Source organism: Lynx canadensis, chromosome E3 (assembly GCF_007474595.2).
Source record: "Lynx canadensis isolate LIC74 chromosome E3, mLynCan4.pri.v2, whole genome shotgun sequence".
NCBI lineage: Eukaryota > Metazoa > Chordata > Mammalia > Carnivora > Felidae > Lynx > Lynx canadensis.
In genome coordinates, this window is record NC_044318.1 from 31,062,420 (window position 1) to 31,080,741 (window position 18,322).

The following is an 18,322-nucleotide window of genomic DNA, read 5'->3' on the forward strand; positions in this document are numbered from 1 at the left end:
CACATGCTTCCCCCACCTCTCAAAAATAAACTTTAAAAAAAAAAAGGCAAATCTAAATATAAAGTATTTAAAAAAGAGAGAGAACGGAAGAGCAGCAAAATAAACCCAAAGCAAATGAAGGAAGGAAATAACAAAGATTAAAGCAGAAATCAATGAACCTGAAAATAGGGATCAGTGAAAGACAGAGTTGGTTCTTTGAAAGAAAATGATAAAAATGACGGACCTTTAGGGGGAGCCTGGGTGGCTCCGTTGGTTAAGCGTCCGACTTCAGCTCAGATCATGACCTCGCGGTTCGTGGGTTCGAGCCCCGCATCGGGCTCTGCGCTGACAGCTCAGAGCCCGGAGCCTGCTTCGGATTCTGTGTCTCCCTCCCTCTCTGTCCCTCCCCTGCTCACGCTCTGTCTCTCAATAATAAATAAATAAATGTTAAGAAAAAAAGTTTTTTTAATAAAAAAAAAAATGACAGACCTTAACTGCTGGGGCGCCTGGGTGGCGCAGTCAGTTAAGCGTCCGACTTCAGCCAGGTCACGATCTCGCGCTCCGCGAGTTCGAGCCCCGCGTCGGGCTCTGGGCTGATGGCTCAGAGCCTGGAGCCTGCTTCCGATTCTGTGTTTCCCTCTCTCTCTGCCCCTCCTCCGTTCATGCTCTGTCTCTCTCTGTCCCAAAAATAAATAAACGTTGAAAAAAAAAAAAATGACAGACCTTTAGTAAGGCTGGGAAAGAGAGAGAGAGAGAGAGAGAGAGAAGACAAACTTACCAACAGGAATAAAAGAGTAGCAATCATCCAGACCCTATAGACCATCCAAAGGCTAATAAGCAAATATTATGAACAGCTCTACAACATAAATTCAACAATTTAGACTAAATGGTCCATTTTTCAAACACACACACACACACACACTACAACTCACCCAATATGAAATAAACAATTTAGATAATTTGAATAGCCCTGTAAGTATTAAGGAAATTAAATTTGCAACTTGAAACTCCTCAAAAAGAATTTCTAGGCCCAGTTTTCACTGGAAAATTCTACTGTGTTCATCAGGGTCATCCAGAAGAAGGACAGACAAGGAGAGAGGGAGAGAAGTTAAAGGAAATGGCTCGCCCAGTCACGGACACTGAAGAGTCCCTTGGTCTGCCATCCGCAAGCTGGGGAAGCAGGAAACCAAGTGGTATGATCCAGTCCAATTCCAAAAAGCTGAGAACGGAGAGGTCTGTTGCGCGAAAGGGAGGTAGGTGCAAAACAACGTCCAAAGGCCAAAGGAGCTGTACGGCTGAAGAAAAAGGCCAAGTACAGCTTGACCAAAAATGGCTTAAGGCGACTAACAGACAGAAGCATGTCTTGGAGTGTTACAAGATGAGTGGATCTCCACAACCCCACCTCCCTTAAGACCTGCTTTTGTAGCCCTAGAGGCTGTATACAAGCTGGAGGACTACCCAAGAAGAGAATGTTTAAGAATCATGTGTGTCATAGCCCTATCTCCAGGGCAGATCAAGCACATGATGCCTCAAGGGTGTCCTTAAGGATAGGGTTAAACAGAAGGAAAGAATGGGGGTGGGGGAGAAGCCTGTCCTCAAGAAGGTGTCAGTAGAGCATGTGACTCGATCTCCTGGTTGTGAGTTCAAGCCCCACGTTGGGCGCGTAGCCTACTTAAAATAAATTTTTTTTTTAATGTTTCAGGTGACAGAATGATCATCATGGTGGATTTAAACATTTTGTTTAATATTACCCTGATACCAAAACCAGACAAATACAGTACAAAAATTGAAAACTTCAGACCACTATTGCTCATGAATATAGACTCAGAAATCTTCAACAAAATATTAGCTAATAGAATTCAGCGCATATAAAAAGAATTATACACAATGACAAGTGGAGTTTATTCCAGGCATGCATGACCGGCTCGTTATTCAAAAATCAATAATGTAATCCAGCCCATGAGCAAGCTAAAGAAGAAAACTCACATAATCATTTCAATTGATGCAGAAAAAGCATCTGACAAAATTCAACATCCATTCATGGTTTAAAACAAAAAACAGGGGCGCCTGGAGGGCTCAGTCAGTTAAGCATCCGACTTCGGCTCGGGTCATGATCTCACGGCTCGTGGCTTGGAGCCCCGCGTCCGGCTCTGTGCTGACAGCTCAGAGCCTGGAGCCTGCTAAGGATTCTGTGTCTCCCTCTCTCTCTGCCCCTCCCCTGCTCACAATCTCTCCCCCCCCCCTCAAAAATAAATAAACATTTAAAAATTTTTAAATACACAAAAAACTCCCTGAAAAATAGGACTAGAGGGAACATCCTCAACTTGATTAAGAGCATCTTCAAAAAAACCTACAGCTAACGTTCTACTCAATGGTCAAAGACTAGATGCTTGCACCCCAAGGTCAAGAATGCTGGTTCTTCCCACCCTTATTCAGCTAGTGCTGGAAGGTGTAGCCAGAGCAGTAAGGCCAATCAATCAATCAATCAATGGAAGGTGTACAGATGAGAAAGGAAAGGATAAATCTATCCCTATTTGCAGATGACATGATTGCCTCTGTAGAAAATCCCAAGAAATCTGCAAAACCCCTCCTGGAATAAGTGAGTTTAAGAAGGTCTCAGGATACAAGATAAACACATAAAATTAAACACAAAAATAAAGGGTTTGCCCTTTGGGAGACCCTGTCAAGAGGACAAAAAGACAAGCTAGCGTGGGATCAACAGCTGTGTTAACATTAATAGAGAAACTTCGCTAAAATGGAGTTGGAAGGGCAGCAGGGGGACTTCTCTCATGTCCTACCACTTATTACCAATTGCAAATCCAACAGGAAGAGACTTACAAGCTGATGCTGCTTTCACTACCCCAGCCCAGGAGGAAAGGCTTTCTTCCTCCCTCAGCAACAGCCCAGCCAATGAGAGACTGTCCCCACTCAGCCAATGAGAAGTCACGATACTCTGAGCTCCCAGGTTCCTCCAATGGACTTATTTATAACAGTCTTCTCAACGGACCCCTCTTTTTCTATAAAAGGGCGTTTGTTCTTCATTGTTTGGCGGGTTTTGCCTTAGCTTGCTAGTCACGGATTGTAATTCTCTGTTATTCCCAAATAAAACCATTTCTGCTGGTAAAATAACCGGAAGTTTGGGGGCACCTGGCTGGTTCAGGCAATAGAGCATCTGACGCTTCATCTCCAGGTTGTGAGTTTAAGTCCCACGGTGGGCATGGAGCCTACTTAAAAACATAATAAATAACTGTCAGTTTTATTTTTTAAGATTAACAGTTGCAAATCACACATTCAACAAAGGATTGCTATATAGGATATATAAAGAACTCTGGAGGCACCTGGGTGGCTTGGTCAGTTAAGCATCCAGCTCTTGATCTGGGCTGAGGTCTTCATCTTGGGGTTATAGGTTTAAAAAAAAAACTCAGAAAATTGCAGCGTTAAAAAAAAAAAAAAAGCAAGCAATCCAATTATAACATGAGCAAAAGCTATGAACAGACATTTCAATAAGGAAGATACACAGATGGCAAATAAACACATGCAAAGATGTCTAACATCATTAAGTCATTAGGGAAATGCAAATTAAAACCATAGCAAAATATCGTTATACACCTATCAGAATGACTTCAGTAAAATATAGTGACAATACCAAATGTTGGTAAGGACGCAGAGAAACTGGATAGCTCACACATTGCTGGTGCAAATGAAAAATAGTACAGCAACTCAGGAAAACAGTCTGGCAGTTTCTTTAAAAGCTAAGCATGTACCTACCATACAACCCAGAAATTACATCCGTAGGCATTTATCCCATACAAATTAAGACATGCTCACACAAAAACCAGCACATGAATGTTTTTCAGCAGCGTTAGTTGTAATAGCCCCAAACTGGAAATAATCCAGCCATCCTTCAAGCGGTGGATGCTGACACAAAATGTTTACATCCATACCAGGGAATATCACTCATCAATAACAAGGAATAAACTATTGATACACACAACAGCCTGAATGAATCTCCAGAGAATCCTGCTGAGTGAACAAAGCCAATGCCAAAAGTTATAGTACATGCTGTGTGATGCCATTTACGTAATAACATTTTTTTAGGTTTTATGTATTTGAGTAATCTCTGTGCCCAAAGTGGGGCTCAAACTCATGACCCTGAGATGGAGAGTCACAGTCTCCTCCAACTAAGCCTGCCAAGTGCCCTTATATAACCTTCTTGAAATGACAACAGATGAGTGATTGTTGGCAAAGAGGGGGTGGGGTTAGGAGAGAAGTGGGTGTGGTTATTAAAGAGCAAATGAGGGACCCTTGAGGTTTGGAATTGCTGTGTATCCTACCAATGTCAATATCCTGGTTGCGATACTGTATTATAATTCTGCAAGACGTCATCATTGGGGGAAACTTGGTAGAGGGTGTGGGGGTCTCTGCATTGCTTTTTACAAATTGGCTTTATCAGTTTTTACAACTGTATGTGAATCTTTTTTTTTTAAGATTATTTATTTTGAGTGAGCCAGAGACAGCGTGAGTCTGAGAGGGGCAGAGAGAGAGGGAGACAGAGAATCCCAAGCAGGCTCCGTGCCGTCAGTGAGGAGCCCCACGCGGGGCTCGAACCCACGAAACCAGGAGACGGTGACCTGAGCTGAAACCAAGCGTCAGACGCTTAACTGAGCCACCCAGGTGCCCCCCACTGTATGTGAATCTACCATGATCTCAAAATGAAAAGGTGAATTAAACAAACAAAGATCACAGGTGGGGGGTTCCGGCAGCACGTGAAGTACGCATGCCCCACTGAGAAGCGTTCTAACTCAGTCTGTAGAAGAACTTTGTGCTGGTCAAACAAAACTCCACGGGCTGAATTCTGCCCCTGGGCTGCCGTTTGCAACCCTTGGCCAAGCATTGGGAACACAGATTAGCACCGTGACCAAGTGAAATTGATAACAGAGTTTAAAACACACATTTAGCGATATGCAGAATCATTACTGCTTATTCCTCATTCTCACACATCCGGACACATCATACACAAATACTGCACGTCCACACACACGCACACACCCTCCACCACACCGACACCCAGATGCTGCCACCAGTTACAGGGTGACACTTCCTCCGAGGACTCAGCATCCACAGTAGGCACAGATGGGCTCCCTATGTACCCTCGTCCCTGGGCTCCACATGGTTTGCCCCCAGCAAGGGACAGGTGGGCCCCCAAACTCCTCAGGCTTAGGCTCTTCCCCTGCCCCCACCTCTGCACACAACTCTCACACTTCCAATGCTGGAGATTGCAAGAATGTGGCCCTAGTGGTGACTGCCTACGGGGGCGAGTAGAAGGCCGGCCAGAGCGCGCTGGGACAGGAGACCCAGGAGGATGGCTACTCTCTGGGTTGGACGCTGGGGAGGAGATAAGAAACAGGCTAATCTAGCTGCAAGCCCTCTTCCTTCAGTTCCTCTTTTCCTAGCCCCGTGCTCCTTGGACACACACACACACACACACACACACACCCCATTCTACCCAGTCACACCTAGTGCCTCCAGCAGCCGAATCCTTCTCCATCAGCCCCTGCCCAGCTTCCTGTGGACCGCTTTCCTGGATGAGCACAGCCCCAGAACTCTCCTTCCAAACATCACTCAGCCCTGCAGGGTTCCTTGCTGACACTTAAAGACAGGAGGCTCAGGAGTGTGCTTTGGGGTGGGGGTGGGAGGGATGCATTGTGTCTGGAGCCCCCGAGCCTCAGCCTCCTCCCACCCCCTTCACAGCCCTCTTCTTTCAAAGACAGCAACATCCTGTTCTCCTTCCCACACTCTGGGGCACGTACACCCACAGACATGCTGCAGGTCCTGAGCACAGTGGTGTGCGCGCTCTCTCTCTCTCTCTCTCTGCCTCTCTCTCAAAATAAATAAATAACCGTAAAAAAAAAAAGCACCCTGTACTCATTAGCAGCCGCTCCCCGTTTCCTCCCAACACCCCCACCCCCCAGCTACCACCAGTCTGCTTTCTGTCTCTATATAGATTTTCCTGCTCTGGATATATATATTTTTTAATGTTTATTTATTTTTGAGACAGAGACAGAGTGTGAGCAGGGGAGGGGCAGGGATAGAGAGGGAGACACAGAATCTGAAACAGGCTCCAGGCTCTGAGCTGTCAGCGCAGAGCCTGACACGGGGCTCGAACCCACGAACTGTGAGATCATGACCTGAGCCGACGTCAGACGCTTAACCGACTGAGTCACCCAGGCGCCCCTGGATATTTTTTGCAAAAGGAATCACCTAGCATGTCACGCTTTGTGACTGGCATCTTTAACTTCCCATAAAGTTGTCAAAGTTTATCCAGGTATCTCGGTACTTTATTCCTTTTTATGGCCAAATAATATTCCATCGATAGACATATCACATTTGGTTAACCATTCACCAGCTGACACTTAGGGTGTTTCCACTTTTTTTCTTTTATGTTTATTTTTGAGAGAGAGAGAGAGCAGGTGTACGAGTCGGGGAGGGGCAGAGAGAGAGGGAGACAGAGGATCCGAAGCAGGCTCTGTGCTGACAGCAGAGAGCCCGAGGCGGGTCTGGAACCCACGAACCGTGAGATCATGACCTGAGCTGAAGTTGGTCGCTTACCCGCTGAGCCACTTGGGCGCCCCTGGGTGTTTCCACTTTTTGGCTGTTATGAATAACGTTGCTGCAAGCATTCATGTACGTGCTTTTGCGTGAACATATTTCTCGTGTCCCCTGAGTACACACCTAGAAGTGGAAATGCCGGGGCAAAAAAGTAACCACCTGTTGAGGAGCTGCTGGACTGTCCTCAAAAGCAGCTCTGACATTTGACATTCCCACCAGGGTGTGAGGGTTCCAGTTCCTCCAACTCGTTGTCACCACTTGTCTGTGTGCGTCTTTACGATCCCAGCCGTCCTCGTGGGTATGAAGTGGCATTTCTTCGTGGCTTTGACTTGCATCTGCCTAACGACTAATGGCCTGGAGCATCTCTTCATATGCTTCTCGGCCATTCGTGTGTCTTCTTTGTCTATTCTGAATGTTCGGATCCCTTGACCATTTTCTAAATTGGGTTATTTGTCTTTTTATTATTGGGTTGTAAGAACCGTGATAGATATTAAGCACCAAGCTGATTGGAGCTGTTTGCCCAGAGCCAAAGTCTTATTTGCAGAGTCCCTGAAGTTTGGCCCCTGGGCACAAAGCTTTCTGTCCCTGATACCTGATCTCCGCGCGGCCCTGCCCAGCACTTCCCTATCCCTCAGCCTCAGGAGCAAGGCACCTCTCCTTGTCCGTCACACCCCCCCCCCGTTCCCCCCTCCCCCCTCCCCCCCCCCCCCCCCCCGCCAACCCAAGCATCTCAGAACAAACCCTTCCTCATAGGTGAGGATCTTGAGGCTCAAGGAGGAAAAAGTACCTGCTCAAGTTCACACGGCTGGGGAGGGGCAGCCGGGCTCACCTTTAGGTCTGTCCAGCTACACCCCACACTCGCTCCACATTCCCTGCACGTTTGCATGGCCCGCCTGGGTTGTTTTCTAATTTGCACTCCCACCGCGTCCATTCTCATCCCCGCCCTGTGAGGTGGGTCATGTCGACGTCGTTTCCCTCATTTAACAGAAGAGGAAACTAAGGTAAGAGATGATAGGACTTTCCTCGGCCTCGCAGCTGGCAAGACAGAGCACACAGCACCCCACCCAGGCACCGCCAGCCAGGGACCCGTGCTCTGGCCCAGAGCACCTGAGCTCGGCCCCCCTACGCCCAGCCACACTGCCTGAGGCTTCTGTTTCTCTTCTGGCCCAAAGCCACCCTCACTAAACAGGAAACTGAGGGCAGCCAGCAGTCCAGTGAGGTGGACCCAGGCTTACGAAGTTCCTCACCCAGCACCAGCTGGGCCCTCTGGCCGGGCACTCCCAGCCCTGCCCAGCCCGGCCCCGACAGGCCCAGCCCAAGACCTTTGCCCCTGAAAGAAGCAGGGACCCTGGTTTTCATGGCCCTCTGGCCCTGTTTACCTTACTCTCCTATCACCCCAGGGCCCGGGCACTTAGGGAAGAGGCTGCATGCGTGTGGTTGGACAGACATGGGGCAAACCAGAAAAACGCTCAGGGCTGGCTCCGTGAGGCCTCTCATCTCACCTGGAGGTGCCCCTGGTTCCTACTAGATTACAAAGCTCCCTCGCAGCAAATAAAACCGGCAGAAACCCTCGCCCGTTTGAGGACATTCTGGATGTCCCAGTGGAGCTGACATACTGGAGAAGAGAAAGGAAGAATGAAAAATAAATTAGAAAACTCAAGTACGACGGAGGGTGTTTAACGCTAAGGAGGGTATGAAGTATGCAAGGGAGATAGGACGTGGTGGGGTGAGTGGCTGCAGGAAATCCAACTGCTGGGGTGAGAGGTGAGACCGAATGGGGGGCAGCCCAGCCAGAACCACCAAGGCCAATGCCAGAAAGGCTCTAAGCAGGGTCAGGAATAAAGGGAAGCCTCCCTAAAGTGGACCAGGGATGCTAGAAGGAGAGGCTGGGGGTGGGGCAAGCCTTACACCTCCATGTCAATTACAGGAAGCACTGTCAATTACGGGCCCAACAGGGAAGGACATACAGAACATCTTGCATCTTCTATAAGGAATCTGACCACCCCTGAAACTCAGCCAATGAGAAACCCTCATCACCTTGAACTCCTGCTTCTCTCCAATGGAATTCTGTTCAAAACAAGCCCTCCCAACTTCCTCCTTCTTCTCCATAAAATAATGCTCCCCTGATTTGTCGGACTTGCCTATGGTTGGTTTTGCCCTAGCGTGCTTGTTGTGGATTATGAGTTCTCTACTATTCCCAAAGAAAGCCATTTTTGCTGCTTAAATACTGGGCAGTTCTATGGGTTCTTTTTAATGGTTTTTTTTTTTTTAATTAATTTTTGAAAGAGAGAGAAACAGCGCAAAGGGAGGAGGGGCAGAGAGAGAGGGTGGGAGACACAGAATCTGAAGCAAGCTCCAGGCTCCAAGTTGTCAGCCCAGAGCCCGAGGTGGGGCCAGAACCCACGAACCGTGAGATCGTGACCTGAGCCGAAGTCAGACACTTAACCCACTGAGCCACCCAGGTGCCCCAAACACTTTTATGTTTAAGGTCAGCCTTTCTTGGTGATCAGAGGTGGGATCCAGAGTAGACCCCCAACCACTCTGGGGCTGATAAGCAGACAGGTGCCAATACCCACAGAGCCCAGCTCACTGCTTTCTCGCTGATCTTGGAGTTTGAGGACACCTGTTCTCCTGAATTTCAAGCCCTATGCTTTGTGTCTGAGCTCTCCAGGCTTTATTTGGGATCTGATGTAAGGTCTTGGTTCTTGTTGATGGGTTTTTTGGTGTGTTGTTTTTTTTTTGTTTTGTTTTGTTTCAATCGATGGATTAGGAGCCAAAGTTAGGAGTTTCCCAGAGCTCCTGGGGGGCTCAGTCACTTAAGCGTCCGACTTTGGCTCAGGTCACGATCTCTCAGTTTGTGGGTTCGAGCCCCCCGTCGGGCTCTGTGCTGACAGCTCAGAGCCTGGAGCCTGCTTCAGATTCTGTGTCTCCTGTCTGGCTGCCTCTCCCTGGCTCGTGCTCTGTCTCTCTCAAAAATAAACATTAAAAGAAATTTTTAATATACATACATACAGACAGACAGACATAAATAAAGTCCCAAAGTGACTGAGGATCCCCTGGCAACTTGCTGAATAATCTAACATAGTTATTCAAACCTAGCAACCTGGGTTTTGAGATTTTTATCAGTCTGCATGCTTGTTGCTGAGGACCAGCCTAGCCACTGGATAAAATGAACTGAAAAGTAACATCCTGAAAGGGGATTTAGAGAGACAAGCCCCTAACTTTTGGCAAGATGCTAGAACACTCACTGGAAATCCCCGGCGAGCAACACTTTTTTAAAGGTACTAGTCCTACAGAAAAAAAAAAAAAAAAAAGAAAGAATATTCTGGTCTCCCTTTAGATGTTAAGTCCACTTGGGTAGCATTTAACTTTATGTTTGTTTATTAATGGCCTGAACCAGTATCTTATTCTTTCAGTTAAAAGGACCAGGATGGAACGGAAAAGTGACCACTATAGATTTAGTTAGTGTGGCAAACTGACTCACTCACATCTTTAAAAGAAAGACCAGGGGCGCCTGGGTGGCGCAGTCGGTTAAGTGTCCGACTTCAGCCAGGTCACGATCTCACGGTCCGTGAGTTTGAGCCCCGCGTCAGGCTCTGGGCTGATGGCTCGGAGCCTGGAGCCTGTTTCCGATTCTGTGTCTCCCTCTCTCTCTGCCCCTCCCCCGTTCATGCTCTGTCTCTCTCTGTCCCAAAAATAAATAAACGTTGAAAAAAAAAATTTTTTTTTAATAAAAAAATAAAAAAATAAAAGAAAGACCACTAAAATTCTCAATTTTCAACTCTGACAAATGAAGGCCCATAAACAAAACTAATAACCTTTTCATTTCTGCTATTATTGCAAAGAGCCAGGTCATCTAAAAAAAATTTTTTTAAGATTGTTACAAACTTAAGCACTCCAGGGGCGCCTGGGTGGCTCAGTCAGTTGAGCGTCGGACTTCGGCTCAGGTCATGATTTCACGGCTCATGAGTTCGAGCCCTGCGTCGGGCTCTGTGCTGACAGCTCGGAGCCTGGAGCCTGCTTCCGATTCTGTGTCTCCCTCTCTCTCTCTGACCCTAACCCACTTGCATTCTGTCTCTGTCTCTGTCAAAAATAAATAAACATTAAGAAAAATTTTTTTTAACTTAAGCACTCCAGCTGCCTTCAGCCCTCTGGTCAGTCTTTTTAATGTCCCAGCAGTTCCCAGGGTCGGGGCTCCCAGAAACTCCAAGGGGCCGGGGATGAACCTGTGTCTGTCTTCATTGACACCGAAGGTAATTCTCACTGCTCAACCTCTCTGCTGTAAAGCAACCCTTATCTCAAAGTCCTAGAATAGTAGGGGTTCAAATAATAGAAATTTCTAATCAACCTCAACAGGTTCCTGTCTCTGAACCTACTCCCTCTTGTCCATGACCTTTGAGAGACAGGCACCCTTTTCTCCTTACTTCCTCTGCCCCTATTCATTTGCTGGGCCGCGATTTCTTAGAAAAGTAGTACCGTGCCAGAATTTGTTTCTCCTAAAAGGGAGAAATAACTCCAGAATTTGACAGAAGAGCCAAACAGGAGAAATAAATGGCCCTTTGGCATATTTTCTGTGCTTTGTCTCTGATGGCACCATAGTTGAGACTTGGGGACACAGATCATTTATTCCTATCAGATCAGGTATTCTCTTCTTTATGGGCAAGATCCTCAACTGATATTAGCAGAATCCACAATGCACCTCCCACCAAAATTCAAATAGATCCCTGAAAACCTCTTCCCATAATTAATCAATGCCGTAGAACTAAAGAGGAGCTTCGAGGCAGCAAGCCTGTAACAGACGATTACAAGGCTCAAGCTTCATGAATCCCTGCACAAGTCCCTGTAAGGCCCCAATTATACCCATGAGAAAACCCGAGGGCCAAGGATGAAGATTTGTCCAGGACCTCTGAGCAATAAATGACAGTTGTCCCTGAGCACCTGGTATTCCTAACTCCAGTGTGTTATTTCCAACATCCATTCCCACTGAGAGCGTATTTTTCACGGTAATTGATCTATGCGGTACATCTCTAGTATTCCAGTTGATAAGGACAGCCAGTAACTTTTTGCCTTCACTTGGAAGAATGGAAATAACAGCTGGACAGTAACGCCCCAGGATTTCACAGAGAGTACTTCCTACCTTAAAAGCTGATGTGAAAAACAGAACGTTTTCTGCGGGCTCTATTTGGCCAAAATGCGTAGATGGTTTGCTTCTCTGCCCCCTTCCTCAAACCTCTTCACAGGAAGACAGCATCCATCTGTTAAGACTTTTGTCCTTAAAGGGACATAAAGTCTTCAAAGAAAAACTACAGTCTGGTCGCGTTTAGGTTAGATACTTAGGGCATCTGATCTTGGAATACGGGCTTACAAATGGACGCAGATGAAACCCCTCATGACTGCTTACTGCTAACAGATAACCTTTTGACACCCACTGACAATTTACAAGACTCCTCTAACAGATGCAGATTTTTCATGGTTTATTTATAGTTCTTATTTATTTTTTTTAATGTTTTATTTTATTTTTCAGAAAGAGAGACAGAGGGCCAGCGGGGGAGGGGCAGAGAGACAGGGAGACACAGAATCTGAAGCCGGCTCCAGGCTCCGAGCTGTCAGCCCAGAGCCTGACGCGGGGGCTTGAGCTCACAAACTGTGAGATCATGACCTGAGCTGAAATCAGACACTTAACCGACTGAGGCACACAAGTGCCCATAGTGATGGTTCTTATTTATAGAATGAAAATGGTAAATACTGTCCTGGGTATGCTTTTCCCACTCCCTTGAAGTCATTAAGGCAGTACCTTTACCTCTGGCTACTTCAGCCCAATGTCAGTGAGTTATAGGCTGAGTTATATGCTCTTACTCAGGCTTGTACTTTACCCGTGGGTAAAACCTCAAACATTTATACTGATCCTTGATATGCCTTTGAGGTAGCTCATGACTTTGGAATATTGTGGAAACAATGAGATGTTCTTATCTCCAGTGGGAATAATATTAAAGATGGCTCCTATGTCCAAAATTGATTAAATGCCACACTTTGGCCAGCTGCTCTGACTCTTAACGATCCTGGGCACTCCAGCCTCGACTTCTTGAGGACCAAAGTAATCCACCCTGATGATATTTCCATCATCAAAATGGAAATGCTGCTCTCAAGGAGTCCAATAGCCAAACCCCTGTTATAGTCTAAAGAGATGGTGTCTCAAATGATAATTTTGGAGACATCAACAAAAGATACCTAACAATTGGCCCCAGAGAGGGGAAAAACAGCTTTGGAAATGTATCATTGTAGGTTCCACAAGAAGAGAGAGAACTCTGGTCGGGACCAAATAATAATTGGCCCTACTAGAAATTCTAAAATTTCCAGTACTTACAACCGTACACGCATTAAACCACTGGTCTGGGGCGCCTGGGTGGCTTGGTCGGTTAAGCGTCCGACTTCGGCTCAGGTCATGATCTCACGATCCGGGAGTTCGAGCCCCGCGTCGGGCTCTGTGCTGACAGCTCAGAGCCTGGAGCCTGTTTCAGATTCTGTGTCTCCCTCTCTCTCTGCCCCTCCCCTGTTCATGCTCTGTCTCTCTCTGTCTCAAAAATAAATAAACGTTAAAAAAAAAATTAAAAAAAACCCACTGGTCTACTGACAAAATGACAGCATTCGTCAATGAACATTTGTGGTGAAAAGTTCGTAAGGGCCACACAAAGTGCCTCTCTCACTTGCCCCACGTGTCCAAAGTATAATCCAGGGAAACCTGTTCATATAAATGGATTTCATACAGCTTCCCCATCTCATGGACAAATGCGTTTTAGTTATGGCTCATATGCTTTCTCACTGGACCAAAGTTTTGTTGTGTAGACAGGCCAATGCTTCCTCTGTTAGAAAAGATTATCACAGGGCGCCTGGCTGGCTCAGTCGGTAGAGCATGTGAGTCTTGATCTTGGGGCTGTAAGTTTGAGCCCCACATTGGGGAAAAGAGATTACTTAAAAATAAAATCTTTAAAAAAGAAAAAGATTATCACGACCTGGGGAGCCCCTCTCAAACTTCACAGTGATCAGGGAATCCATTTTGCCGGTTGGGTGCTTCAACAAGTACTAATGGACTATTAAGACTCAAAGGGAAAAATTTGTAGAAACCCTCCAAACACCTTGACCTAAAGCATTGCTGTTGGTCCTCTGAAACTCAGATCCACCCCCTTAGCAACTCTACTCTCCCCCTATGAGGTAGTCGCAGGACATCCAAAACACTTGGCCTCTGCCTCCTTTGACCCACAGCTGATAAAAGGAGATATATTTCAATAGTGTAAAGGCCTAATGGCTTCTATTAAAAATGATCATGCTGGGGCACCTGGGTGGCTCAGTTGGTGAAGCGTCCGACTCTTGATTTCCGCTCAGGTCACGATCTCGTGGTTCGTGAGATCGAGCCCCGCATCGGGGTCTGTGCTGACAGCTCAGAGCCTGGAGCCTGCTTCTGATTCTGTGTTTCCCTCTCCCTCTGCCCCTCCCCTGCTCACACTCTGCTTCTCTCTCAAAAATCAATAAAACATTAAAAAAAAAAAAAAAGTTCTCATCACAAGAAAAAAAAATTTTAAGAGGAAAAAATAAACTTTTAAAAATAAATAAATAAGTAAAAATAAAAACCAACTATTAACTGACATTGGATTCTTATACACATCCATGGTCTCTGAACTTGCAACTTTACAGACTATTATTTGATAACATTTGTTTTCAAACCAGTCCATTTGAGATAACTATTTATTTATTTCTCTCTTTTTTTTTTAAGTTTTTATTTATTTTTGAGAGAGGGAGGGGAAGAGTGAGAGGAAGAGAGACAGAATCCCAAGCAGGCTCTGCACCATCAGGGTAGAGCCCAATGGGGGCTCAAACCCATGAACCGTGAGCTCATGACCTGAGCTGCAACCAAGAGTGGGATACTTAACCGACTGAGCCTCCCAGGTGCCCCTTCCTCTCTTTTTAAAAAGATTTTATTTTTAAGTAATCTCTACACCCAGCATGGGGCTTGAACTAACAACCCTGAGATCAAGAGTCTCTTGCTCCACTGACCAAGCCAGCCAGGCGCCCAAGATAACAATATATGTTTTTTTAAGTCTTTGAAGTGTTGCTGCTTTGCATCGGATCTTCCCAATGTACTTGATTCCTTCTTCTCCTGTGCTCTGGCAGTGTTTACCATTCTGCTTTCACGGTTGCTTTAGGCAGGGACTTCCAGGAGGCATAGGTGAGTCCAGGTCTGCCTTCATAGCCAGAAACTTTTCTTCCCTAAATTGGAATAAGTGCCAATGAACATTTTCAGCTGGCTAGCTTCAGACCTAAGGTCCTGATTTACAACCAACATACAGGTTGGAATTGTCACGTTGCTTTTGATTCTGTACTTGTTGCCTATCAATCTTTCATTTTAAAAAAATGTACCCAATAAGATTATACTGGCTCCATACTTCAAGATGACTTCCAACGCTGATAACCTTGAGAAGATACAGACTTGAGATGGGAAATGCCTGCCTGAGAGCTCTCCCTCCTAGCCCTCCTTGCTATGCCAACCTGGCCTTAAGTGGTTTCCAACTGCTATGCACTTTCCTTCCAAAGTGGGGCGTGACAACCAGAAAAGGTCCTTCCAGGGACTCAGGGACAAAACCACTATACGCAAAATACCTAATTCTCGATCAGCGATGCTTTCAAGGAAAGATCTTGATCAAAAGAAGGAAATGTGAAAATTAATGAAGCAGAACTGGGGAGCTAGAACGGGAGGCTGGCACTCCATGTCAATTACAGGAAGAATGGTCAATTACAGCCTCCAGCAGAAGAATCTCAACAGGACAGAATAATCAATTACAGACCCCAACAGCGAAAATTGTACATAGCATCTTCTGTAAGAAATTCACCACCCCTGCAACTCAACCAGTGAGAAAACCAGCATTATCCTGAACTCTTGCAATCCCTCCCAACTTCCTCCTCCTTCTCCATAAAATAATGATCCTCCCCTTTGTTGGACTTGCTTATGGTTTTGCTGCAGCTTGCTTGTCCTGGATTGCAATTCTCTGCTATTCCCCAATAAACCCATGTTTTGCTGGTAAGATAACTGGCGGCTTTACTTTTAAGGTTAATAGGAGGGAAGGCATTGTAAGTAACACCTCTGACTCCCCACTTCTGCCAGCAGCAAACCTTTCACTACGATTTCATGAAAGTGGGCCCAGAGGGAGGAAGCACGAGGCTGCGCAGGAGGAGGGGAATCAATGAGGAGGAGGGACTTCTGGGAGGGGAGAGCGGCTCTGCTACCAGGATCCAGGAGCTAAGGGAGGAGCAGTGGGGCTGGGAAGTGAATTTGAGTTCGGCGCTGGTTTGGGGCATCTTCTCGGTGTCTTTGGTGGGGAGTGGCGGATTTCTGGCTTCTGAGCGCAGACTTCCAGGGCCTGGATCAAGCCCGGATTGTGTGCCAGCAGAGCCTCAGAGGCCAGAGGGACCTAGGAGCAGGTGTGCGGCTCCCGGAGCAGCCGCCCACTCCGGAAAACAGCCCCGGCCACGCCCACTGGGCCCTTCCAGGCCCCATGGATCCCGGCCAGCTGGCAGAGACCCCCTTCCCGACGACGCCTGTGCGAACGGCACCGAAAATGTGGGGAGGTCGGGGAGTGTCGAGCGGATTGTGATTTGCACCGCAACCCCTGCGAGCCCCGGAGAATTAGCTTGGGAACTGGGCGATGAAGAGCGAGGGGCGGGGTCGCAGGCCCCGGCCCCGCCCTCTCTTGGCACCCTCCCCCCCAACCCCCACCCCGCGCGGTGCGCCACTCCCCGCCGGGTCCTTCCTCCCAGGGCGCTTGGTGAAGGTGGGAAGAGGGGCCACGTCACAGTCTCCAGGCCCGGGGACCCGCGGCTCCGCCCCTCCCACCCCCGCCGGAGCGCTGGGCACGGATCTAAGACTCACCGGCCCCAGCCCAGGGCCAGCCCAGTCGCCGCCGCCCGCCCACAAAGCCACAGGCAGGTGCAGGCGCTGCTTGGGGGCGAGCGGGCTGAGCGGAGCCGTTAGCGCGCGCCGTCCGTCCGTGCGTCCAAGCCGTCCGCGCGTCCGTCGAGGCATCCCTCCGTCTGCGCGCGGCAGCTCCCACCCAGGCCCGGCGGCCACGGCCCGTCGTCTTCCCGCACCCTGAGCCGCCCGGCAGAGCCGGCCTTGGCGCGGCAGCCATGTCCATGGGCCTGGAGATCACGGGCACCTCGCTGGCCGTGATGGGCTGGCTGAGCACCATCGTGTGCTGCGCGCTGCCCATGTGGCGCGTGACGGCCTTCATCGGCAGCAGCATCATCACGGCGCAGATCACCTGGGAGGGCCTGTGGATGAACTGCGTGGTGCAGAGCACCGGCCAGATGCAGTGCAAGGTATACGACTCGCTGCTGGCGCTGCCGCAGGACCTGCAGGCGGCCCGCGCCCTCATCGTCGTCGCCATCCTGCTGGCCGCCTTCGGGCTCCTCGTGGCGCTGGTGGGCGCCCAGTGCACCAACTGCGTGCAGGACGACACGGCCAAGGCCAAGATCACCATCGTGGCGGGAGTGCTCTTCCTGCTGGCCGCCTTGCTCACGCTGGTGCCGGTGTCCTGGTCGGCCAACACCATCATCCGGGACTTCTACAACCCCCTGGTGCCGGAGGCGCAGAAGCGTGAGATGGGCGCGGGCCTGTACGTGGGCTGGGCGGCCGCGGCGCTGCAGCTGCTGGGGGGCGCGCTGCTCTGCTGCTCCTGCCCGCCGCGCGAGAAGAAGTACGCGCCCACCAAGATCGTCTACTCCGCGCCCCGCTCCGCCGGCCCGGGCACTAGCACAGCCTACGACCGCAAGGACTACGTCTGAGGGGCGGCCGCGGGGAGACCCCACCACCCCACGGGCGAGAGCGCCCACCGGTGCCGCGTGCGGCCTCTCCTCGGAGACCGGCGCCCCCTCCCCCCAGGTGCCAGGAGCTCTCACACGGGACCGGGAGGGACCAACCCCGCGGCCCCTTCCTGGGCAGCACACCCCGCTCCCCGGCCCCACGGCGCGCGGGGGACCAGCCCACACGGACAGTGAAACCTCAGCCCCTCCGGAGAGCGGGGCCGGGTGGCCGCCGCTACTTGCCCGCCCCGTCGGGCCTCGGTCCCAAAGCCCGCGTTGGGCAGGGACCGGCAGTCTTGGAAAGGGCCAGTTGATATTTTTCAATAAAAGCCTTTCGTTTTTGCAGTTACGGGCGCCTACTTTCCTGAGCGAGCGCCCACAGGCCTCCACCTCCCTGCCGAACACCCGCCCCTCAAGGGTTGGCCTTGGCCGGGTTCTGCTCTCCCGCTATGAAGCTTAGAGAAGGCAGAGGTTGGGTAACCAAGAAAGTGTGGTTCGAAACCGAACTGGGTGCGCCCTAGGTGGTCATTTGACCTACTCTCTGGGAATTCAGACATTGAAGGGCCAACCTAGAGAGGCATGAGCACTTCCAGCCCGCTGCATGGACGGAGGCATGGGGGCGGGGAGAAGCGTGGCCCCGGGCCCTCCTCCCTAGTCTTTGCCTTCTGGGTTTGTGCTTGGAGAATCGTCCTCCCCTGTGCGGCTGCACATCTAATCTTCCCTCTCCGTGTGAAAGAGCACATTCAGTGCTATGATTTCATATTTGGAAGGGGGGAACAAAAAGCCCTATTGTTGTGGTAAAACAGCATCAAAAGTGAAGCCGGGCGGCAGTTTCTCACCTGGAGGGGCGAGGAGGAAGGGGCCTCATTTTCTTCCTAGGGAC

General features: G+C 49.1%; 1 protein-coding gene across 1 annotated transcript; it reads left to right on the top strand.

The window, feature by feature from the left end:
- Positions 1-16,745: 16,745 nt before the first annotated feature.
- CLDN3 (claudin 3) lies at positions 16,746-17,777 on the top strand. The gene has a single exon (XM_030301053.1). The coding sequence runs from the start codon at positions 16,765-16,767 to the stop codon at positions 17,419-17,421; it is 657 nt and encodes a 218-aa protein (XP_030156913.1). The 5' UTR covers positions 16,746-16,764; the 3' UTR covers positions 17,422-17,777.
- The last annotated feature ends 545 nt before the right edge of the window (positions 17,778-18,322 follow it).

Bases quoted from the DNA above. Each gene is read 5' to 3' on its own strand.
- CLDN3 (XM_030301053.1), top strand. From the start codon at position 16,765: ATGTCCATGGGCCTGGAGATCACGGGCACCTCGCTGGCCGTGATGGGC.